General features: G+C 48.6%; 1 protein-coding gene across 1 annotated transcript in view; it reads left to right on the top strand.

Annotated features, from left to right (window-relative positions):
- The first annotated feature begins 950 nt into the window (after positions 1 to 950).
- The window catches only part of LOC134024370 (plexin-A2-like), a 34,013-nt gene continuing 12,400 nt past the window's right edge, over positions 951 to 22,563 (top strand). The window contains exons 1-4 of the mRNA XM_062466868.1: positions 951 to 1,311; positions 15,199 to 16,382; positions 16,586 to 16,750; positions 20,748 to 20,930. Of these exons, the coding sequence (XP_062322852.1) occupies positions 15,333 to 16,382; positions 16,586 to 16,750; positions 20,748 to 20,930 (1,398 nt within the window). The 5' untranslated portion in view covers positions 951 to 1,311; positions 15,199 to 15,332. The remainder of the gene's footprint in view (positions 1,312 to 15,198; positions 16,383 to 16,585; positions 16,751 to 20,747; positions 20,931 to 22,563) is intronic.

The raw sequence follows: 22,563 nt of genomic DNA, 5'->3' as shown, positions 1-22,563 counted from the left end.
ACTGACACGCAAAGACACACGAATACTCACACAAAATCATGCACACACACGGTACATGAATGTAGACACAAACACTTACACAGCACAACCTGTCAACACTCAACAACACTCAACAGTATAAAGCATGCCGTTTGAAGTCATTGTCTGTATGTGTGGCAGTTCTCTTATCAGTGTAGCAGACAAACGCGTCTGCTAAATTAATACATTAATCAAATAAAACACAGCTCTAATTTGAAGGTTTCCTGACAACTTTTACTGTCACCAGAGAAAAAAACGTTGTGTTTTGTTTCGTCTAAACATGCCGAAATGATACGAATGATGCAAAGAATACATTTGCTTAACAGGTGTCCCATTCATCCAGTCTGCAGCATTTGAATGCGAGCATGAGTCATGAACACTAGAGACGTGGTGAATACTATGAATGAAGTTCATGAGGTGGCACCAAGACACCTACAGGTGTCACTGTTTTAAAGGGTAATTTACCATCCTCGCCTTGCCGTCGTTAACCATCACCAGTCCCGTTAAGCCAACAGTAGGCTACTACTTGGCGCATTAACAATACACTTTTTCCCTTATCGTTTTGTTTTTACTTACTTGCTCATAATTTGGCAATACATCTGTTTCTAGCCAAACCTTTCAATTGAATCCAATCGAGCAGGTGTGAATGAATGGATGAATGGTCAACGCTGGCTAGTTCACCGTAGTTTACATGCTTTCGCTGTCTGTAGGCTATTATCAGGTAGAAACTGGATGGAAATGGCATGGCTGCAACGTTCTTGATAACAAATTACTCTTTAGAATGCAAGTCCCCTGCACTGTCCAAGAAAAAAAAAAGATTGCAATGAGCTCAGCCTCACGCCAAAGGATGACGCGAGTCGATGGAGGGAGGTTGGGTCTAAACCGCACACTGTACGTGAGATGCAAGTGAAACTGATGGGACCGACTTTGTGTTGTGTGGTTGGCAGCACCGGCGTTCAAAGAACTGCGGGGACTGCGAGCAAGACTTATGTGACAACACGGGAAAACAACCAATAACGATAATACTCACCTTCACTTTTTGACAACATCGGTTTCTTTTGGTCAAAGCACAGGTATGTTGCAGATGACCATCTTTGTCAACGCAAAGACTGTGAGAACGTAGCTCAGGACCATCTATTGAATCAGCAGCGGTTCCCGTGTAAATCATTGTAGCCTACAGGGTTTCACAGCTGATTTTGCGAGCAGTTGTAGGTAGCATTGCTCAGCGTCTGGAATCAACGCGCGGATCCTGAATTCATTCCTCACATCATGACTGTCTTCTCCCAGTTGAAGGTGAGTGGGTTTCTTTGTAATTGCAAAGCGTGAGAACGAAGTTTGGTTATTACCTCGCAAGCAGAGGACGCGCACACGCGCCTTCTCCGTCTCTTTGCAAATGTGATTAATTATATGATTAATTGGGAAGAAGAAAATATATAGCATCATTATTGTTATCATATATTAACATGTTGGAGTGTACATGTCAATTAAGCAACCTCTGTACATTCTCAAAACAAAACCGTTTTAAGGGGATGATGTTTTCCATCGACTCCAGTCTACATCGTTTCATCCAGCCAACGAGTAACTGATGGATACTATGATTTGATAATTCTAAAGTAGGATAGCCTATTTAATTGATTACCTCTGCTTAGGCAATGTCTGTGCACACTGCCCAGTTTAAGAAAACAGACCCCCCACACATACAACTGATTGTGTTATGCTGCAGGATCTCAAGGTTTATCTGCTGAGGGAATGTGCCACCACCTGATCAATAAGACAGCTGGCTACACAGCAACATTTCAAAGTGTTGAATAAACACCAGGAGCTTTCAGCATGGTGAGAGTGGATCTATTTAAACCCTCAATGAGTTAAATATACACTCCTGGTGTTCAAATGAACACTTTGAAATTTGCTGTGTATAGGATCCTGGGAAGTGACCTTGCAAGACACCTGGATGCACAAGATTACCACGCAAGAAGCCAATTCCAGAATCCAGTTATTTGTTTGTGCCCAGACCAGTGGTTCGTACCAATCAGCGTCCTTGAAGAAACTACTGGCAGCTAGAGGCGTGGTTGAAGTCATCCCTTGATAGACAGTGATATACATATGGTTCATCCAATCACCTGCCAAGTATTTTGCCCTTTTCCAAACAGTTTCCAAGGACGACTTCCCAGATGGCAATGTGTAACAAAACCACCTGGCGAAATAAAGTTACCTAGGAAGGGGTACAGTGACACAAGTGACATCCTTAGTAATTAGAGTCACAGCTTGGTGTTGTGACATCAAACACAACAAAGGGGGAAGTGGGATGAAGTGAAACATAAAAATGTTCCATCGGCATAGTCCTTACATAGGTACACCGTATCAGCCTGTAATGCAAGAACCGTCCAACAGCTGTGAGGACCACCCTGTGTGGGTCTTGGTTGTCCACCTATCTGTGGTGGTTCACACTGCTACTGTAGCAGAGTCTACACAGGCTTGGCTCAGCTAGCGAGATCCAGTGTGACAATGACAACGGCCAACTCAGAGAGGAAGAGCATTGGGACCGGAGCCTAGACCAACAGGAGTACATGCAACTGCCTGCAGCGCCAACTGCCATCAGCTAGCAGCCAAAGTTCGCGATCACAATGGACCTGACCAAGCTGATCTTTGTTCCGTATGCGTGTTTGCGTGTGTGTGGTGTGTGTGTTGGGGAGTGTGGGTGTTTGTGTGTGTGTGTGGGGGGGTGCCTCTGCCTCTCGTGCAGTCACTAGATGAAGCTCTCTCTCTCTCTATCTCTCTCCTCCATGCTCTCGTGCTCCTCCTTATCTGGCCGGCCAGTTGGGCTAGCTTTTATTCACAAGGTCCCTCCAGAGCAGTAAAGCTTCTCATAGAGAGAAAGAGAGAGATTGGCCCCTATTTCTCTTATCTCTCTCTCTTTTTCTCTCTGTCTCTGCTCTTTCTCTCTCTGTCTGTCTCTCTCATGTATTTATTTCTCTCTCTGTGTATTTCTGCCTCTCTGCTTTTCTATCTGTGTGTCTCTCTCCCCCTATGTATCCACTCTCTCTCTGACTCTCATCTGTCTCTCTCTCTCTGTCTCTCTCTCTCTCTCCCTTCCTCCCTGTCTCCCTCCCTCTCTCAGATGTCTACTTTATCAGTTGCTTGCTAATTTTAGAATTTAAATAGGTCTTTAATGTAACTCTTTTCTTTTTTATTGCTGTCGTATAATGAGATTGCGTTTTTCTTTGGAGGTGACTCTTAATTTCCTCCGGTATTTCCAATGTTTCTCTACTGACAATGACCATGGCAAATTGCTTGCTATATTCAGCATCCTTCTGTAATCTAACCTCGATAATGATCATCCAGCACAATCTGTCTGCCTCCCACAGCCCCTGATACCAAATAAGCCTTTTCTCCCAGGAATCATGTTACTAATACTAAGATCATGTCCCTAGATAGAGGTCGATGCACATGAAACGGGCCCATGGACTGTAGCTCACGCACGCTCTGGCAGGGGGGGAAACGGACTCCTGTGTTGGGTTATTGCTCTGGGTATTCGGTGGATGACAGAGGTTGCTCTGTGATTCACATATCATCAGTGTGCGGCCAATATGGGTCAACTGCAGAGGCATGCACTTACGTTACGATGGGAAGTCAGGCAAATTAGTGTATGTTAGACAATTACGTGACGTTTGAGTGCGCTCACACACACACACAAACACACAGTTTCCCTAGCTGCAGACTCCCCCCCGTTGCCCACGGAGACGCTGATTAAACACGACTGCTCTGATGCTACAGCCCCGAGGAGGAAGAGGAGCAAGAGGAGGAGGGTGTGTGTGTGTGTTGTGGGGGGAGTGTGACAGCGTGCTGTGTTGTGTGCACGCATGCGTGTGTATGTGAGAGAGTGAGGGTTGGTTGGATAGAGAGACAAAGAGAGAAGGAGAGAGGTGACTGAGGGGGGGGGGGCTGGTTGGAGAGAGAGACAAAGGGATGGAGAGAGAGAATCTGACAGCATTGTGATTCACGTGTAGAGAGATAAGAGAGAGGAAATCAAATCCAAACTAACAAGGCCTTCAGCGGTTGTCCTTCTTCTCCCGACCCTTCCTCAAACACCTGTTTAATGTCTTTAACAGTGTTGGGCCGCCAGGAGGGAGACAGAAGTTGGTAGAGGAGAGAGTTTGTGTTCTGAGAAGTGTTAAGGTAGAGTCTCTAGAGAGAGAGAGAGAGTGTTCAGAGGAGTCTTCAGGTTAGAGAGAGAGAGAGAGTGACAGGGCAGTGTGTTGAGGTAGAGAGTGTGCGTTTAGCGTGGTGTTGAGATGGCGTGTGTGCGTTGAGAGCAGTGTGTTGAAGAAGAGAGTGTGTGTTTTCCGAATTGTGTGCTGAGGTAGAGAGCGTGTGTGTGTTCAGCGTAATGGGTTGAGGTAGAGAGTGTGTGTTCAATCTGAGCAGTGTACAGAGAGAGTGTTCTGACTGAGTCATATTCAAGATTTTCTGAGTAAGTTTGAAGCTATTTTGAATTATCTTGACTTATTGAGGCAGAGGGAGCATTATGTTGTCAGGGAACTCTGTAGATGAATAGAGTGTTTGTTCAACCAGCCATCCAGTCAGCCAGCCATTCAGCTAGTCAGCCAGTCATTCAGTCAGTCAGTGGAGTGTGCAGTGCCGAAGTAGGTGTAAGGTGGAGACAAGGAGCTCACCTACCAGATGGTTCCTTTGGCAGTGCTCTGCATGGAGTGATTTGCTAGCTTGCAATATGGTTCTGGCCCTCCAGATACACAGTATGCCAGCACTGCCGTTAACACGGGGAAGCATTATCTCTGCTTTGCCATCTATCTGTCTATCTATCTGTCTGTCTGTCTGTCTGTCTGTCTGTCAGTCGGTCTGTGTCTGTCTGTCTGTGTCTGTCGGTCTGTCAGTCGGTCGGTCGGTCAGTCTGTTGGTCCATCTTTCCGTCTGTCCGTCCTTCTATCCATGTCTACCTGGCTATAGAGGTTGTGGCTACAGACTAGTTTTTGTCTGTGCCTGGGTTCCCTGATTACAGTGCCGGTGAGTAAAGGGAGGGAGGAAGGGTGGCTCATTTTAAAGTGTCACACTGTCAGCAGCCAGGCTCACACCGAGCCCAGCACAGGAGAGAGGCACGGCTGAGATCAGATCATCTGAGCAGATGCTGATATTTGCTCAGCTCTGGGAGACTTCCCCCCCTCCGAACCTACCCCCCCCCCCCCCCTCCCAAGCCTAGGCCTTGTTTGCTTTTGGGATTATCTGTTGAGCCACCGCCAGTGCTCTGAGTGGCTGGTGGAGGAGGTGAATGAGGAGAAAGAACAGACCTTGTCTCTCCTCTTCTTTCCTGTTCTTTTATGCTTTTCTTTCTCTCTCTCTCTCTCTCTCTCTCTCTCTCTCTCTCTCTCTCTCTCTCTCTCTCTCTCTCGCTCTCTCTCGTGTTCTTTCTTTGTTTCTCTCTTTAACATGTGCAAGCTTTCTATTTCTCTCTTTCTCTTTCTCTCTCTCTTGCTCTTTTTTTCTCTATCAGACATAATGCACACACACTATGTCTCTCTCTCTCTCATATGCACTTAGTCTGTCTCGCACACACAACATACACACACTACAAACACACACACACAAACACACTCTCACCCTGTTCACCCGGTGATTTGTCAGCAGCGAAGGTAGCAGCTGTTCTGTTTGCTGTTGTAATTTCTTTGATCGTAATTACTTGTGCCAGCTACCTTCGTTCCTGGCACACTCCTCTCCACAAAGCCATATGGACGGAAGGGAGTTTGGCTCTTACTGAGAAAACATAGGCTTGTTAATCAGTATTTGCGTTTGCCTATTGTCTATGCTCCCACGTACAGGTGTGTGTACTCATATATCGCCTCATGTACACACATGCGTTTCCTTTTCGATTTCTACCAACCAAAGAACCGGAGCGCTGGTCTGGGTGATTTCCCCCCAACCCTCATGTACCGTAAATGTATATATGCTTTTATAAAGTCTCTGGGTTCCGGTCCATGGAGGACTGTTGTTTGTCAGCACACAAAGTGCAGTGCTGTTTCCCCAGTCAGTCCTAAAAGATTGATGCTGACAAAGCTTATGTGGTGTAGCCCACCGCCCACAGTTGAAACTGTGCTGTAAGTGAGCTCGATATAGTTCTCTTTACAGCCTCGGTAATAGCAGCTTGTTATTTCCAAACCATCTCTCAGGGACAGGCAGACACTGGCGGTATAGCATCTTCAAACTGAGCAGGCTGGATGTTTGGCTTGAGAAGGCTCTTAAGCCTAAAGCAGTTTCTCAAAGTTCCTCGTAGCTCGTCCAGCTCATATCTGGTAGGAAGGGCTCTCATGTCTCAGGGCTTATTCCCTGTTCACCCGCTCAGCGTCTCACCATCCAGCATCTGGCCTGGCTGACGGGCAGAGCACTCACAGCCTCACTCACAGCCTCTCTCCCGGCCTCTTTACAGACTCTCTCACAGCCTCACTCACAGCCTCTCTCCCGGCCTCTTTACAGACTCCCTCACAGCCTCTCTCACGGCCTCTTTACAGACTCCCTCACAGCCTCACCCACAGCCTCTCCTACAGCCTCTTTACAGACTCCCTCACAGTCTCACTCACAGCCTCTCTTACAGACTCTTTACAGACTCCCTCACAGTCTCACTCACAGCCTCTCTCTCAGTCTCTCTCTGTCCTGGCGCTGAGCTGAACACATAGACGTTCTGTCCAACTGGGTCTGAACACAGACGTCGTCCCGGCAACAGCTGAACACAGCAAGCCCTGTGTTCCTTCTCCTCTCCATCCTGAATTATAGAAGATGTGATATTGCACTCGGCCCGCACACGTTTTCATCACAGGGCTGGAGGTCACTTTGACTCCCCCCTACCCCCCCTTTTGAGATTTGAGATTTATGGATGTCGGTGCCGACGAGCCGGCAAAGGAGGATGCGTGCGTGAATCTCAGCTTCCACGCTGATGTTACGGGAGGTCCAAAATGACTACGGTACAAAAAACATGTCACACATATTCCCTTCTCGTCCGACGTCCCATGAATATGATTTGTATATCTTCCCAACCTGCAGTTGTACTGCATATCAATCTAGACGCACTATATGCATGTAGGCAAATACTGGTGACTTCTCGCTATTTTACGCCGCACAGATAAAACTGTGTCGTAAAACGTAGAGACCAGCTGGGATTTGAATGAAGGCTTGGCGAGCAGCGAAGTATTTCTTGTCGAAAACTTGTCCTTGTTGAATCCTCTCGCTAAACGCAACAAACGGGGGTCAGATGGCTGAGCGGTTAGGGAGTCGGGCTATTAATCAGAAGGTTGTTGGTTCGATTCCTGTCCGTGCAAAATGACGTTGTGTCCTTGGGCAAGGCACTTCACCCTACTTGCCTCAGGGGGAATGTCCCTGTACTTACTGTAAGTCGCTCTGGATAAGACTGTCTGCTAAATGACTAAATGTAAATGTAAACGGCAACATTTAGACATCGTCAGCCCCCCACACAACCACTGTAGCAGGGGTCGCCATGTGAGCCCCGTCCATCTAGACCTCTCTGGGCCTCATCCAAGCTTCAGGCCCCTAAATCATCCCCCTGATTCCCCTCTTTACGACTCCTGGACCTGGTTGTCGGGACCACAAGCCTCGGTGGTGACAGGAAGCCGCTTTACGGTTCCCTGGAGAGCTGCTTGACTGGTCTGCCTGAGTGATTGGTGGTCAGCTCCAGACGCTGCCTGCTGGCAATCGTGGAATTCATAATAAACTCAGCAACTGCCATTAATGAACAAAACCAGAGAACGATCTATATATAAATATATCACATTTCCTCCAAAATAATCATCTATTTATATATAATATAACAGGGGGCTATGGCGTAAAATGTGTTATACATATATAATACATTTGTAGATACAGCGCATGTATACATCATATTTCTTTTTTGAACATTCAACTATGCCAGAACATGAATACTGTACAGACTAGAACTTGAGCAGATTTTCCAGCAGTTTCCACTCTGACTCACAAAACTCATGACTGACTTGAGTGGTGGGATTCGCTGCTGGTCATCTCGTCTTTGTGGTATTCTGTGGTCTAAGTGAACAACCCTCCAACTCATTGTGCCTCATCGTGGCTTCAGTCATGTGCGTTCCTACGAGGACCGAACAAAACCAAAAACCCTAGCTGCAGGCTCCCCCCCCCCCCCCCCCACACACCCTCAAACAGGCCACAAATAAAGACACGCAGGCCTGATCACAAAACCTTGCTTTTAGAACAACCCTCCCCCCCCCAGCAAGTCCCTCGTGATTCAATATGACAATTTGTTTAAAAGCCACTGTTAATAAAGGCCGCGTTTTCACGTCCTAATTCCTCGCCCTCCCTCCTCATCATCTATGTAGGTACCAGTGTCAGCCTGAGGCTCCTACCCTCCCCCCCCCCCCCACCCCCCATCCCGATCCCTACCACGACTGACCTACTTCTGTCTCTGCAAAAGTGTAAACAGAGCTACTAATTGCCTTCATTTATTCATTTGGAAGTCAAATTCTGTCGAGGCTGGCTGACGCCCAGGTCATTCATGTGGAACGAGTAGGATGCTACCTCTCCCTCTGTCTCCCTCTCACCCTCCCCCCTCAACCCTCCCCCCTTCGCCCCACCCCAACCGCTCGTCTGCATGGGATTGTCAGGAACCCTCAGACAACAGCATCCCATCAGGCTATGGGATCTGACGATGACTAAATGAGTGCAGGCAGGAACCCTTCCAGATGAACAGATCTGTAAATCCAGCAATGAAATCCAGTAATGGCACATTACTGGCCACAAACACCATACTGGGAACCCCTGTTACAGTAATACATAACACATACATTTGCATTATATTTACATATATACTGTAAGCATAGATGGCCAATATGAATATCACTTAGCTCATTGCTTTGTATATCGTTTCGTGAAATTACACCTTTCTGGTCTGATTTCCATCAATCAGTAAACCGCTAAACCGATGCTACTGTATATGACAGTAGCGTCTACAGTGTTATATCGTATACAGAATGTATATACGGTATGTACGGTAAAGTGAGTATATGGTTTGTGAAAGGAGACTGCCTCTCTTCTCCTGGAGTCTTGGGAGCCCCTGCTGAGTTCTAGATAGAACAGCCAGCATTTGACCATGAGGATGGCAGGTTTGGTATGACTAGTTTTCACACCCGCACACACACACACACACACACACACACACACACACACACACACACACACACACACACACACACACACACACACACACACACACAAAGACACTTCAGCCACAACAACAGCCCTTACTGTGCCACTGTTCTTGTCCAATCAGAGAAGGCTAACCAGGTCAGGAGGCGCTGTGTTTTTCATCTGAGGAGAATAACACGTCTCTATTGTTGACTCAGCGTGAGGTGGAAGTGTGGGGACACCGAGACTCCTGCTGCAGCCCAGACCGTCCTCTGACTGGTGCCGATCACACTGTCTGTCTGCATGTCTGTCTGTCTGCGTGTCTGTCTGCGTGTCTGTCTGTCTGCATATCTCTTTGTCTGTCTGTGCATGTCTGCCTGCATGTCTGTCTGTATGTGTGTCGGTTTGCTTGTCTGTCTGTCTGTATTTCGTTTTTGTTCTGTATTTACAGGACATGGCCCGAACAGAAACAGTCACACAAACAGTCACCCGTGCGGTACTCTCGAGCCACTGTCCACAAACAGCAGAGAGGGGGCGAGACGAGACCGACTGGTGGTTGTGCTTGACATTTTCAAGATGTAGGCTATGTTGGTGTGACCAATGTCCAATCTGCAGTCACAGATGGGTCAAACAAACCCTGTCCCTGCCACTCTGTTACTTACACTCACACAAACCACACACACATACACCACACACACTAGCACACACCACACACACAAACCACACACACGCTGATAGTTTAGAAGTCAGGAGTAGCAGTCCCCAGCCAGGCCAGTGAAAGCTGAACACACAGACGGCTCGCCCCCCTGGATTTTAATCTGGGTCAAAGGTCACATTTGGACACGCTGGCCCGGCCTCTCTACGATGTGATTGGTGCTCAGAATACGGTGGTGGGTCTGGCTCCCCAGAGGGGGTGTGTGTCTGTGTACACTATGTGCGTGTTCTTGTGTATGTGTGTGGGTGTGTGTGTGTGCATGTAGGTGTGTGTGTGTTTGTCCCTGCGTGTGTGATCCACTTCTGGGTGCCTGCCAGGGCAAGACAAGAGTGTGTTTGACTGGCGAGGCGCTGAGCAGAGTCGAGAGGTGGCGTGTTTAGCAAGAAGATCTACAAGGAGCCACACAAAAACACACACACACACACAGTAAAAGTACTCACACAGTGCACACACACACCAATACACACAAACACCCTTCTACACAAACGCAAGGACACACACACATAGTGCATACACACACATCCACATGCAATTTACAGTAATCCTGGGTAAACAGAGCTTGCCTGCTCGCCTTATACCTGTCTGGAGCCTGATGGACAGGGATATATGGATGGAGGGAGGTATGGATGTATGGATGTATGGATGTATGGATCAATACACTTATAGATGGAAAGAGGTGCCTTCTGTTTATAGACCCTATGTAGTGACAATCCCCTAAGTGTGTGATGTCTATAAGTCCGAGGTAACCAGTCTGTCCACACAGTAGTTCCCTGTCTCCCCTGTCTTGGTCCCTCTCTCCTCCCCCTGAGGAGGACAAAGAGGGAAAGAGAGAGGGCGAGAGAGAGAGAGGAGGACAGAGGGAGAGAGAGAGGGCGAGAGAGAGAGAGGAGGACAGAGGGAGAGAGAGAGGGCGAGAGAGAGAGAGGAGGACAGAGGGAGAGAGAGAGGGCGAGAGAGAGAGAGGAGGACAGAGGGAGAGAGAGAGGGCGAGAGAGAGAGGAGGACAGAGGGAGAGAGTCGATCGGTGTGTCAGTTGTTTTTCGTTCCAAGTGCAGACAGCGGCACAGTCCTTGAGGCGCGACTAAGATCTCGACGCGAATGACCTCCAATCTCAGAACACACATGGTTGTTGTATGAGCAGGGCCGGCATTGATTGAACAAGAACGGAAAAAACTGGATTTGCCCGACCGCTTAGCGCTGCGTCTCCAGGTGGTCCCACACGATAGGGCGAACTGGAGGAACTTAATATAGAGCTTGAAATGGGCTGTGCTCCTCGGGGGATAGAGATTATTAGTGACAATCCATTTGCCTGGGCCGTGTGTTAATGTAATTTCCTTTGCATGTACAACAATTACACACGGCGCACAGTCAATGCTAGATTAGCCGCAGGCTTTCATCTAACGGAGCCAAGTCACCCACCTGTGAATGCTGTTGGAGTGTCGATCCCTTATTCATTATCTTTTACTTCAAAGGCCAGAAGAACACCGTATTATTTTTACATTAGCGTTGAACCAAGGCCTGTCGAGTGAGAGGATGTAACGCAGGTGGTTTGAGAGGATTGCCAGGAAAGGAGACCAATTTTGTTGTTGTTTGGAACGTAAAGCCCTGTGGGGATTGGACCAGGGTTTACCATCAGACCAAGACGTGCTCACGGTTTGAGGGCATCTGAGGTTTGGACCAGATAGCCAAGTTTGAGTATTATTGGTAGGTGCAGATCTGGTGAAATCCACAATAGCCAGGTTTAGAGCTCATCAAATCTGCTCTAGCCTTGTTTAGACTGGGTACACGTTTGTAGATAGGCTGACTGTGATGGTGGATCACAGGGAGGACCTACACTGTGAGTCCGAGGGTGCTTTCACACCTATTAGTCCGTTTGCTTGGTCCGAATCAGTGGATGAGTTGCTACTTTGTTGCATTTTTCATTAGGTCTGGTTAGTGTTCACACGGTCCTGTTTTAAGCGAACCAACGTTTGTAAAAATACAATAGGTGCGTTCGACTTCATGCAGCGCCGTTGTCGCCTGCAGCCCGGCGTCTGACATGAAGCAGCCAATGGCATTCTCAGCTTCAAGGCAGCCGGCTGCAGTCGGCTGTCGGCGCTGCATGAAGTCGAACACACCTAATGACATTTGTAAAAAACAATGACACGCGGTCAAGGTTGTTAATCTATTGGACAGAACTTCCTTGTCACGAACAACAATTGAGCAACAGCAGCGTATTGAGATTGCAATATTATCTTTAATTGTTATGACCACGTTTTTTGGCTTGCTCGTTGGTCTTTTACTCAGGATTATATCCAGGTCATCAAACCATGGGAATTGTTTTTTTTCGTCCGACGAGCTACCACTTTTCCATAGAACATCACACACTTTCATGTATTGCTGCCTAAGTTTTTTAACTTTCAAACAACATTGGTCCACTGTGCAATATTAACCATTTATTTCAGTATATCACTAAATAATTTAAATACCTCGCTATTCTTATGTGACTCCACAAGTATCTCTGCAATATGATCATCAGCCCATATTTGCAGAAGAGCCTTCACTTCATCAGTCCCCCACGTTTTCCCTCAACTAATTTTGCTGCTAATGAGTGGCACGGCAGTCTCTGCCAAGTGTCAACATCCTTTTTCAACCCACAATGCACTACATTTTGGTTTGCTTCCCGGAATAGGTCAATAATATGTCCGATTACGTTCACACCTAAAGCGAACCGAACCATGGTTCACTTGGTCGTTTATTTGGTCCGCACCAGAGTTCGAATGCGTGTTCTCACCTATCCAAACAAACCGGACTTTCAGAGAAAACGAACCATGGTCCGATTGAAACGGATCAAACATGTCAGGTGTGAAAGCACCCTGAGAGAGCAGGGGAGGGACATGGAGAAAGAGAGAGAGAGAGAGAAAGGGAAGGAGAGAGAGAGCTGGGAAGGGAGATAGAGAAAAATAAAGAGTGAGAGGGGAGGACAGAAAAAGAAAGGGAGAGAGAGATCAGGGGAGGAAGAAAGAGGGAGAGGAGAGGAAAAAAGATCCCTTTCAAAAGAAAGAGAGATACTCTTCGGCAACTCTCCTGCTCCTGAAAGAGAGAGCGAGGCAAGGAGAGAGAGAGGGAGAGAGAGAGAAAGGAGAGAGAGGGAGAGAGACACAAAGAAAGAGACAGAGAGGTGGAGAGTCAGAGAGAGAGAGAGAGAGAGAGAGAGAGAGAGAGAGAGAGAGAGAGAGAGAGAAAAAGAGGAGTAGGGACAGATGGAGAGGAGAAGCTGGAGCTGGATTACGGCCAGGCTGCCTTCTCTGTGTCAGTCTGTCTGTCCCGCAACCTGATCCCTGGCTCTTACACAATGCGGCCGGACAGACAGACGGTTATCTGGCCGGTACATGCACTCTCGCTTTTTCCCTATCAGGGCCGATACACATGGCTGGTCCCATTCAACATGATCTTAAACTGGGAAGTCTCATTCAGAGGAATAAACTCTCTCTACTCAACCCAGGCCAAGGAAACCAGGGCCAAGGCGAAGATCGCCGCCAAGCCAAAGAGTCCTTGGCTGGGTCCAAGGCCTGGGCTCAAACCTGGGTCAGCCATAGTCATCAAACCACCTCTGTTACGTTAGAATGCCAGATGGCTCAGAACCCCTGGGTCCAGGGTGCTGTGAGGCTGGCAGGAGAGAACAGAGGAGGAGAGAAAGAAGGAGAGAAAGAAGGAGAGAGAGAAATGGACAGAGAGAGGACACACAGAGAGAGGAGGATAGAGAGAGGACACAGAGAGAGAGGAGGATAGAGAGAGGACACAGAGAGAGGAGGATAGAGAGAGGACACAGAGAGAGAGGAGGAAAGAGAGGACACAGAGAGAGAGGAGGATAGAGAGAGGACACAGAGAGAGGAGGATGGAGAGAGGACACAGAGAGAGAGGAGGATGGAGAGAGGACACAGAGAGAGAGGAGGATAGAGAGAGGACACAGAGAGAGAGGAGGACGGAGAGAGACAAAGGTAGCAAGATCAGCAGGAGCATTCTGACGGGACCTCCTCCTAATTTACGGCCCCCACCCCCACAGGTGACAGGTTTACGGCTGTAATGGACTGGGATGAACAGAGTGCATGCATGAAGCCGCCAGATCCGCCTCAACTCGGATCAGCGTTGCCTACAGAAGATTAATAAGGACGCCTATGAAAGCGCAGCTCGGCTTGAGTGCTGCAGCGTCGTTTATTGTGGTGTGTGTCCACACAGGACATAGCAGCAGGTTATCTCCGTGGATCTGCCGTGGGGCATGCTTGGGATGCAGGTAGACTCGGGGTGGAGGACTCAGCGTTGTATATAATATCAGGATTTTACACTGTGGCCCATCTGTTTATTCACCCGTCCGTCCGTCCATCCACATTGTGTCTATTTTCATTTTTTCCACTCATCCCATCATCCTGTCTTCCATCCGTCCATCCATCCATCATGTGTTCATTTACATTTTTTCCATCCATCCTTCCATTCATCCATCCCTTCATCCAAACAGTGTTTGATGGAGCATTATTTGCACCCTGCCTAAAACATCTGCATAAAATATGCTAATGAAATTAAAGAGGGAAGTGTCAGGCTTGTTGCAGCCTGATTGCGAATCCCTAATGATTCCCTGCCATCCTTGGAAGAAGCCTGATTAATTTAAGAAAGTCGACCGCGCCGGAGACCGATGAATTCCTGGAGGATTTGACCATTTAGGAGAACAAGAGGGAGGGAGGAACAGAAAACAGGGAGCCCCCCCGAAATACAGAGGCATAATTAATACATTGGAATCATATTTAATTAGCTGCATGCCAGAGGGGGGGGGGGGGGGGGGAGCGCATCCTCTCTGTTGTTTGTCGCGGCTTTTGTTCACATAATAGACTGCAGTTAGGACCTGGTGTTGATAATAGGGCCCCTATGGATCCTGGGCCAGAGTGATACCTCTTTCTCCTCCTCCTGCTCCGCCTGTTTCTCCTCCTCTTTGTCCTCCTCTTTCTCCTGCTCCTACTGCCCATCCTTTTGCTCCTCCTCCTCCTCCTGCCCCTGCATGGAGGCTGGGGTCCCACTGACTTGCTGCTGACAAGGGATTTCATCATGATTCATCATGGTGCTTTGATGTGCTCCGCACACGGCCAGGCGAGGCAGAGAGCGAGAGAGTGTGATAGAGTTGCACGCCGAATCCAGGACTCTGTGGCTCTTGAGTGAATTATCTCTTTAATTGTGTGCTTCAGGTGCTTTTAATCTAGAGACGTGTTTTATTTATTTCATTTGTATTTTTTATAAAGCTGTGTTTTTTCGCCTCTCCTTTACAGGATGACGTGAAGACCTCGCTCGGAGTGTGAACGTCTGGTCGAGTGACATTCCCTGCTCATCCCTCCCCGATCGCTCCTCCCCCTCCTCCCTCCTCCTCCGCCTGGCGTCTGGTCCTCCCGGGAGCCCCGCGGGGATGGGGGTGCGCTCGGAAAAAACACGGACTTCCCGCGGCCGCGGGCGGGCCGCGTCGCCGTGGTCGCTGACCTGCTTCCTGCTGACCCTGACCTCCTTCCTCCCGCCGACGGCCACCTCGCCACCGCTCAACAGCTTCCTGTCGGAGCGGGGGGAGTGGTCGCTGAACCACCTGACCGTGCACCAGAGCACGGGGGCGCTGTACGTGGGCGCCGTCAACCGCATCTACAAGCTCTCTGCCAACCTCACCCTCCTGGTGTCTCACGACACGGGCCCCGAGTACGACAACAAGGCCTGCTACCCCCCTCTCATCGTCCAGCCCTGCTCCGAGCCCCTGGCCTCCACGGACAACGTCAACAAGCTGCTGCTCATCGACTACTCCCAGAACCGGCTGCTGGCGTGCGGTAGCCTGTACCAGGGCGTGTGCAAGCTGCTGAGGCTGGACGACCTGTTCATCCTGGTGGAGCCCACGCACAAGAAGGAGCACTACCTCTCCAGCGACACCCAGACGGGCGCCATGTACGGGGTGATCGTGCCCTCCTCCCAGGGCCAGGACGGGACCCTGTTCATCGGGACGGCCGTGGGGGGCAAGCAGGACTACTTCCCCACCATCTCCAGCCGCAAGCTCCCCCGCGACCCCGAGTCGTCGGCCATGCTGGACTACGAGCTGCACACGGACTTCGTGTCGTCGCTCGTCAAGATCCCGTCCGACACGCTGGCGCTCGTGCCGCGCTTCGACATCTACTACGTCTACGGCTTCTCCAGCGGCGCATTCGTCTACTTCCTCGCCGTGCAGCCCGAGACGCCCGGCGACGGCACGGCCGGCGGGTCGGCGTCCCCGGGCGACCTGTTCTTCACCTCGCGCATCGTGCGCCTCTGCAAGGGCGACCGGAAGTTCCACTCGTACGTGTCGCTTCCTGTGGGCTGCGTGCACCGGGGAGAGGAGTATCGCCTGCTGCAGGCCGCTCACCTCTCCAAGGCCGGACGCGTCCTCGCCCGCTCCCTCAACGTCAGCGCCCACGACGACGTCCTGTTTGCCGTCTTCTCCAAGGTGCCGTTACCGTGCGAACGGGGAATGTCTGAGTTCACGTTGAGCGTCTGGCTCGTTCACGCATGCACGTTTGCATTTGAGCTATTCGTCTCTAAAGCCTCCTTGTGTGTGAGGAAGGAGCTCTGCACGCTGGGTAAATGCCATTATTGTCCAACATTTCTTGATCTTGGTTATAATACAATATCAATCATATTTGGATTAAGGGGCAGAAACAGTACCATGACCCGCCGGACGACTCTGCCCTCTGTGTGTTCACCATCCGTGACATCAACGCACGCATCAAGGAGCGCCTGCAGTCCTGTTACCATGGCGAGGGCAACCTGGAGCTGCACTGGCTGCTGGGTAAAGACGTGCAGTGCACCAAGGCGGTAGGTGAAACCTGGATGTGTTCTTGGTCTAATGGAAGACTGGGGGTTCGATCTCTGCTGGCAACCTCCCTCTTAGGGGCCCCAACCGGCTCTTAATTGGGTGTGCTCAAGCCTTCGGCGAGAGCACAACCTTTGTTCTCTCACATATATTATTATTATTTTTATTTCTTTTTGCCCCCCTAAAACTCAGTCAATATTTGGCCTACATAGACAACGTAGGTGTCAAAAGTTTTGTCTTGGTAGCGATTGAGTTGCTTCTATTGGAATTTACGTTCCGTTGCATGGTTTAGGCTGAAGTTAAGTTTTTGTGGCGAAAAGTGAAGCTAACGGTGGCTAATTTGCTAGCCACAGTCACTGACGTTACTTACGTCACTAACGTCACGAAAACACGCGTGACTACATGTAGCAGAACATTCGTTTTGCATCTGTTAACTTGGGGGATAGCTAGGCTAACTATAGCTTTGCTGCAAGGCAGCTGCAGAAACACCACAAGCAAAGAGGCCAGGGTGATAACTATTTACTCATTTTACTTTGTGATATGACACACAATTGTGATGTGTAATGTACAGTATAAGCTGATATTATTAAGGAAGTACATCTACTTTCGGAAACAGTAGTCTGCTATTTCACTGAAGTATTAGCATCATGACATTAGCCTGTGTTGCCCGGGCAACACATACTACAGTGGTCTATGATGTAGCGTTATCTGTTTTCAATCGTTAAAATAAACATTCCTCACATATACATTTTCGTTGTAGGATTTATTCTGACATTAGTAAACGATTTGTTGGTGAAATTACCATTACCTGTGGTTTCAAACCAGTGTAGCTCACTGCAACGCTGTAGCTTACGCGAGACACTACAAAAACATCTACACTACACAGCTGTTTAGGAAGTCAAACGGCGACAGAACATGTTCGGCACTCCCCTTACTTAAATCAAAAGTCTATCTAACTACTAACCTGAACTTCATTGCCACAGACTAAACGTTGTCAATCTGTTCATGAAAATAATTAATTTCAGCTTAAACCGTACAACGGAACGTTAAATCCAATTCAACCAACGCAATCGCTACCAAGACGAACACAGCAGTAGTCTAGTACTGTACCGTAGTAGTACAATTTACCGGGGCAGCTTCTCCACACAGGGCTATATCGCATTTTGCGTTGTTACTGACAATGATCGCTACCAGTGAGCTTTTTAGGAATGAGCGATTTTCCACTAAATAAATGTCAAGCTTATTTAGGCTACGTTTTTGGGGGCATATTTTCAGTTAGCAGATGGTACTGTTTGAATCGCGATTCCATCTTCTACTGCCGGGTAACGTCGTAGAATAATCTTCAAAGGGGGTTCTTTATTAATGAATGAATGCAATGAGTAGGCTACATGCCTGAAAATATCACGAGAAGGGAAAAACTTAAAATGACGTTTAAGTCATAGAGATTAGGTCCATTTTTACACCGGTCTGCCAAATTTATTCGTTTTGATTCAACGATGAGGCTGCCTCTTGCAGGGGAAATGAGAAGACATCTATTTCATTCTACACTTCACTCGTATTTTCAGTTGTAAATGAGCAGCAAAAAAAAATGCTTTTAAATCTATTTAATCTTTATAAATAATAAGTATGCATTTTCATATAAAATATACAGAAATCAGTTGTAAAAATGTCATTCAAAAACGGACCCCTGTGCAACCGACGCAAGCAAGCACACCCTACAATTTCCCCAGAAATTGTAACCTCTCTAGTTAGTGTTGATTCTTCATTCGACACACAAACACACAGAGACATACACATACACACACAAAAACACACACTCTCACACAGTAAACAGCAAAGGTCACAGGTTATTGAGTAGGACTTGTATCCACTGTGATTGCAGACTTGATTAGAAACCCAGCTGGTCTGGCTGTTCCCTGAGAGGAAGAGAGTAGGAGAGAGACTAGTGGAGGGAGAAGAGGAGGAAAGGAGGGTAAGAGGAGGAGAGGAGGGGAGAATTAGGAGGAGAGGACAAGAAGAGGAGGAGATGAGAAAGGGAGAGGAGGAAGGGAGAGGAGAGGAGGCGAGGAGAAGGGGAGGAGGAGATGGGATGAGACGATAGAGAAGTGGAGGAGAGGAGAGAGAAGAGGGGGATAAGAGGAGAGAGAAGAGGGGAATAAGAGGAGAGAGAAGAGGGGGATAGGAGGAGAGGAGAGATAAGAGAAGGCTAGGAGAGTATAGGAGAGGAGAGATAAGAAGAGGATAGGAGAGTAGAGGAGAGGAGAGTGTAGATGAGGGGAGGAGAGGAGGACAGGGATTACAATGCTACAATGCTAATCAGAGGACTGCTGTAGAAGGCTTTGATTTGTCTCAGAGGTTTGGGCCTTCCTCTCCCTCTCTACGTCTCTCTATTCTTTTTTTTTTTTTCTGTCTCCATATATTGCCTATTCTCTTTTCCTTTCTATTCTTCTTGTTTCACTCTCTAATTTGTTCTTTTTTTCGTCACACATTTAACTTTCTCTCCCTCTCTCTTCGTTTTGTATCGTCCTTTCTCTGTGTACTTCTCTCCTATATTTTTTCTCTCCCTCCCTCCTTGCTTCATCTCTCTGTGGTTCCTTTCCCACTTTCACTTTATCTCCCTTTTTTCTCTCCCCCGACCCCCTCTCTCTCTCTCTCTCTCTCTCTCTCTCTCTCTCTCTCTCTCTCTCTCTCTCTCTCTCTCTCTCTCTCTCTCGCACGCTCTCTGCTTGTCCATTCTGCGGTGGTGTTTGAACCCAGCTACACCAGCTCTCGATGTGAAAAAGAGGATTTTTTCCCCCTCGGTCCCTTTGTGTCATTCTTCCTTGCTGCTGTGTTCTGAGAGCCTCTCCCCACCCAGCCGCCCTGCACCAGCGCATGGTCCTCATCCTCCATGCATCCACCACTTACTGCGCGCTCCACTCTTGTACTCTCCAACCACATTACCGACAGTGCCCACTATAGTCTCTCTGTCTCTCTTTCACTCTCTCTCTCTCTCACACGTTCTCCTTCTCTCTTTCTCTCTCTCCCTGTCTCTCTCCCTGTCTCTCTCTCTGTCGCTCTCTTTCTCCTCTTCTCGCTCTCTGTCTTACCATCTCTCTCTCTCTCTCTCTCTCTCTCTCTCTCTCTCTCTCTCTCTCTCTCTCTCTCTCTCTCTCTCTCTCTCTCTCTCTCTCTCTCTCTCTGTCTCTCTCTCGCGCTCTCTTTGTTCTGCTCATCTCTCTTTCATTTCCACAGTGGGAACAAAGCAAAGGAGATGTTCATGGACAGGTAGCGGCAGAACAAATGTTTTGCCCTAAAAAGTGATATTTTTATTCGGTTTGACAGGCCATTAGGAGGGGTTTGAGGTGGGTGGAGGGAGATGTAACAGGACTGCTTGGAATGCGTCTGTCTTTGATGCTAAATCTAAACCTGACATCTCTTGGGCTTGTGTGTGTTTGTGTGAAGTCAGATCAAGCGATATCAAATCACACAAACAGCGCCAAATACACGCCGTTCTCCTGGATGCCATGAGCAATTAGCTATACACACACACACACACACACACACACAAACACATACACATATACGGACAGTTCCCAGCACTGCTGACAAATGTAACAGCCTCAAATCTTTTGAAGTTGTCAGTTTAAATCCCGAAGAGTGTGGAAGTAGTATTTTGCAAGTAGATATGACACAATAGTACAGCAGTCTGACTTCCCTTACTCTGCTGTAGAAGGGACCGCCTTATTTTTGTCTTTCTAACTCAATTATTTTCTTCCTTCTCTTTCTCTCTCCCTCTCCTCTCTCCCTCTCCTCTCTCCCTCTCCTCTCTCCCTCTCTCCCTTGCTCTCAGTCCCTCTCTACCCATTTCTTATCCCTTCCCATTTTCCTCTATCTCTCTCTATGTCCCTCTTTTCCCTCCCTCCCTCCCTCCCTCCCTCCCTCCCTCGCTCTCCCTCTCCCTCTCCCTCTCCCTCTCCCTCTCCCGCTCTGTGTCCTCTGCCTCATCCCTCTCTGCAGCCCGTCCCCATCGACGACCACTTCTGTGGGCTGGACATCAACCAGCCGCTGGGCGGCTCCCAGCTGGTGTCCGGCCTGACCGTGTTCACCGAGACCAGGGACAGACTGACCTCGGTCTCCTCCTACACCTACAATGGATACAGCGTGGCCTTCCTGGGCACACGCAGTGGCCGACTGAAGAAGGTCAGTGTGGATGTGCCCTCAGAGATGAGGAAGGAAAACTGGAGGCGATCCCTAACGGTTTTACATTTGTATTCCTTTCGCTTTTATCCGAAGTGACGTCCAAATATCGCTTGGAGAAAGGAGAAATATAAGCATCCAACACATTTTTGCCAAATGTATAAATGTCCAAACTGAATCAACCCTGTGACTAAATAGAAACTCATTTGACATCAAATGGGTCCACATGTATAATAAACTGTTGGTTTTGTTTTGTTTACGGCTTCGATCCAAATCACATCTACGTACATTTGAGACGTATTCAAAGACCCCCTCGAACAGACTCTTGTTCTAATGTAATACTGATGTACTCATTTAACAGACGCTTTGATCCAAAGTGACATAAGTCACAGGGAGATTTGAACCTGCAACCTCTTACGCAATCTGCAGTCAAGTGCTCTTATCACTGAGCTGTACTCTGGTCATCATCTTCTGTGCAGTTGTGCTCCAGTACAAACTGTTCCTTAGTTTACAGTAAATGAGGTCAAATGAACGATAGAGTATGTAGAAAGATTCTGTTTCCCCTTCACTGTGAATGCTCAGCTATATGAGTTCCTATGAGGTTGTGTGTATGGTTTGTGTGTGTGGTGTGCATAATGTGTGTTGTGTGTTTATGGTGTGTGGATAATCTGTGTATGGCGTGTGTGGTGTTTGTGTGTGTGTAATGTGTTTATGGTGGGTGTATGATGTGTGTATGGTGCTTGTGAGTGTGGGTGAATGGTGTGTTTGTGGTGTGCGTGTGAGGACAGGGTCCATCATTACGACAGTATGTGTGGGTCTGGTTGAGTCCGCTGAGCCCCATGAACAGCATCCGATCACGTCTCCTGTCCTCCATCATCCCTCCATCCCAGGGGAAGGGGAGGCCTGACGGTGGAAAGCAGAAGACCAGCTCGCAAAGGTCACACCCAGGGCAAGGTCGGAGAGGCCACAGAGGGGAGAGGTCAGATGGATAATAGACAGTCTCACGCCCCCCTGGACCTGCCTCCTTCAGCCTCCAATCCCCCCAAACACTCCAGTCCTCTGGCCCTCTGGCCTTCAACCCTCCAGTCCTCTTGCCCTCCACACCCCCAGCTACCCAGACCCCCAGCTACCCAGACCCCCAGCCCTCCAGACCCACAGCTACCCAGACCCCCAGCCCCCAGACCCCAGCTACCCAGCTACCCAGACCCAGAGTCACATTCCCCCTCATTCCCTCTGCAGTTGTGCTCCTCCACCATATGCTGACCAGCGTGCTCCATCTTATTGGTGGTTGAGTTCTCCTCAGTAATTGGGTCACCAGCAGTCTCTGTGTTAGTTAACTGACCCCTCCCCAGCCTCCCCCCATACCCCAAACACACACACACTCACTCACACTTACACACACCCATGCAAGCACACACACTTACACACACATACACACACACACACATGCACACACACACACACACTCAAACACACACACACTCACTGAGCCCCAGTGATAGCAGGCTGTAGCGTGGCTGCTGTACATTCTAATAAGATTAAGCAGGGCAGTATAATTCATGACAGTGTCAGCAAGCTGTGGCTTAACCCCTCAGACACAGCTGCACACACAGGCACACACACACACGCACATACA

The sequence above is a fragment of the Osmerus eperlanus genome, chromosome 1 (genome assembly GCF_963692335.1).
Source record: "Osmerus eperlanus chromosome 1, fOsmEpe2.1, whole genome shotgun sequence".
Taxonomy (NCBI): Eukaryota; Metazoa; Chordata; class Actinopteri; order Osmeriformes; family Osmeridae; genus Osmerus; species Osmerus eperlanus.
This window is presented reverse-complemented; position numbering and strand designations above follow the sequence as displayed.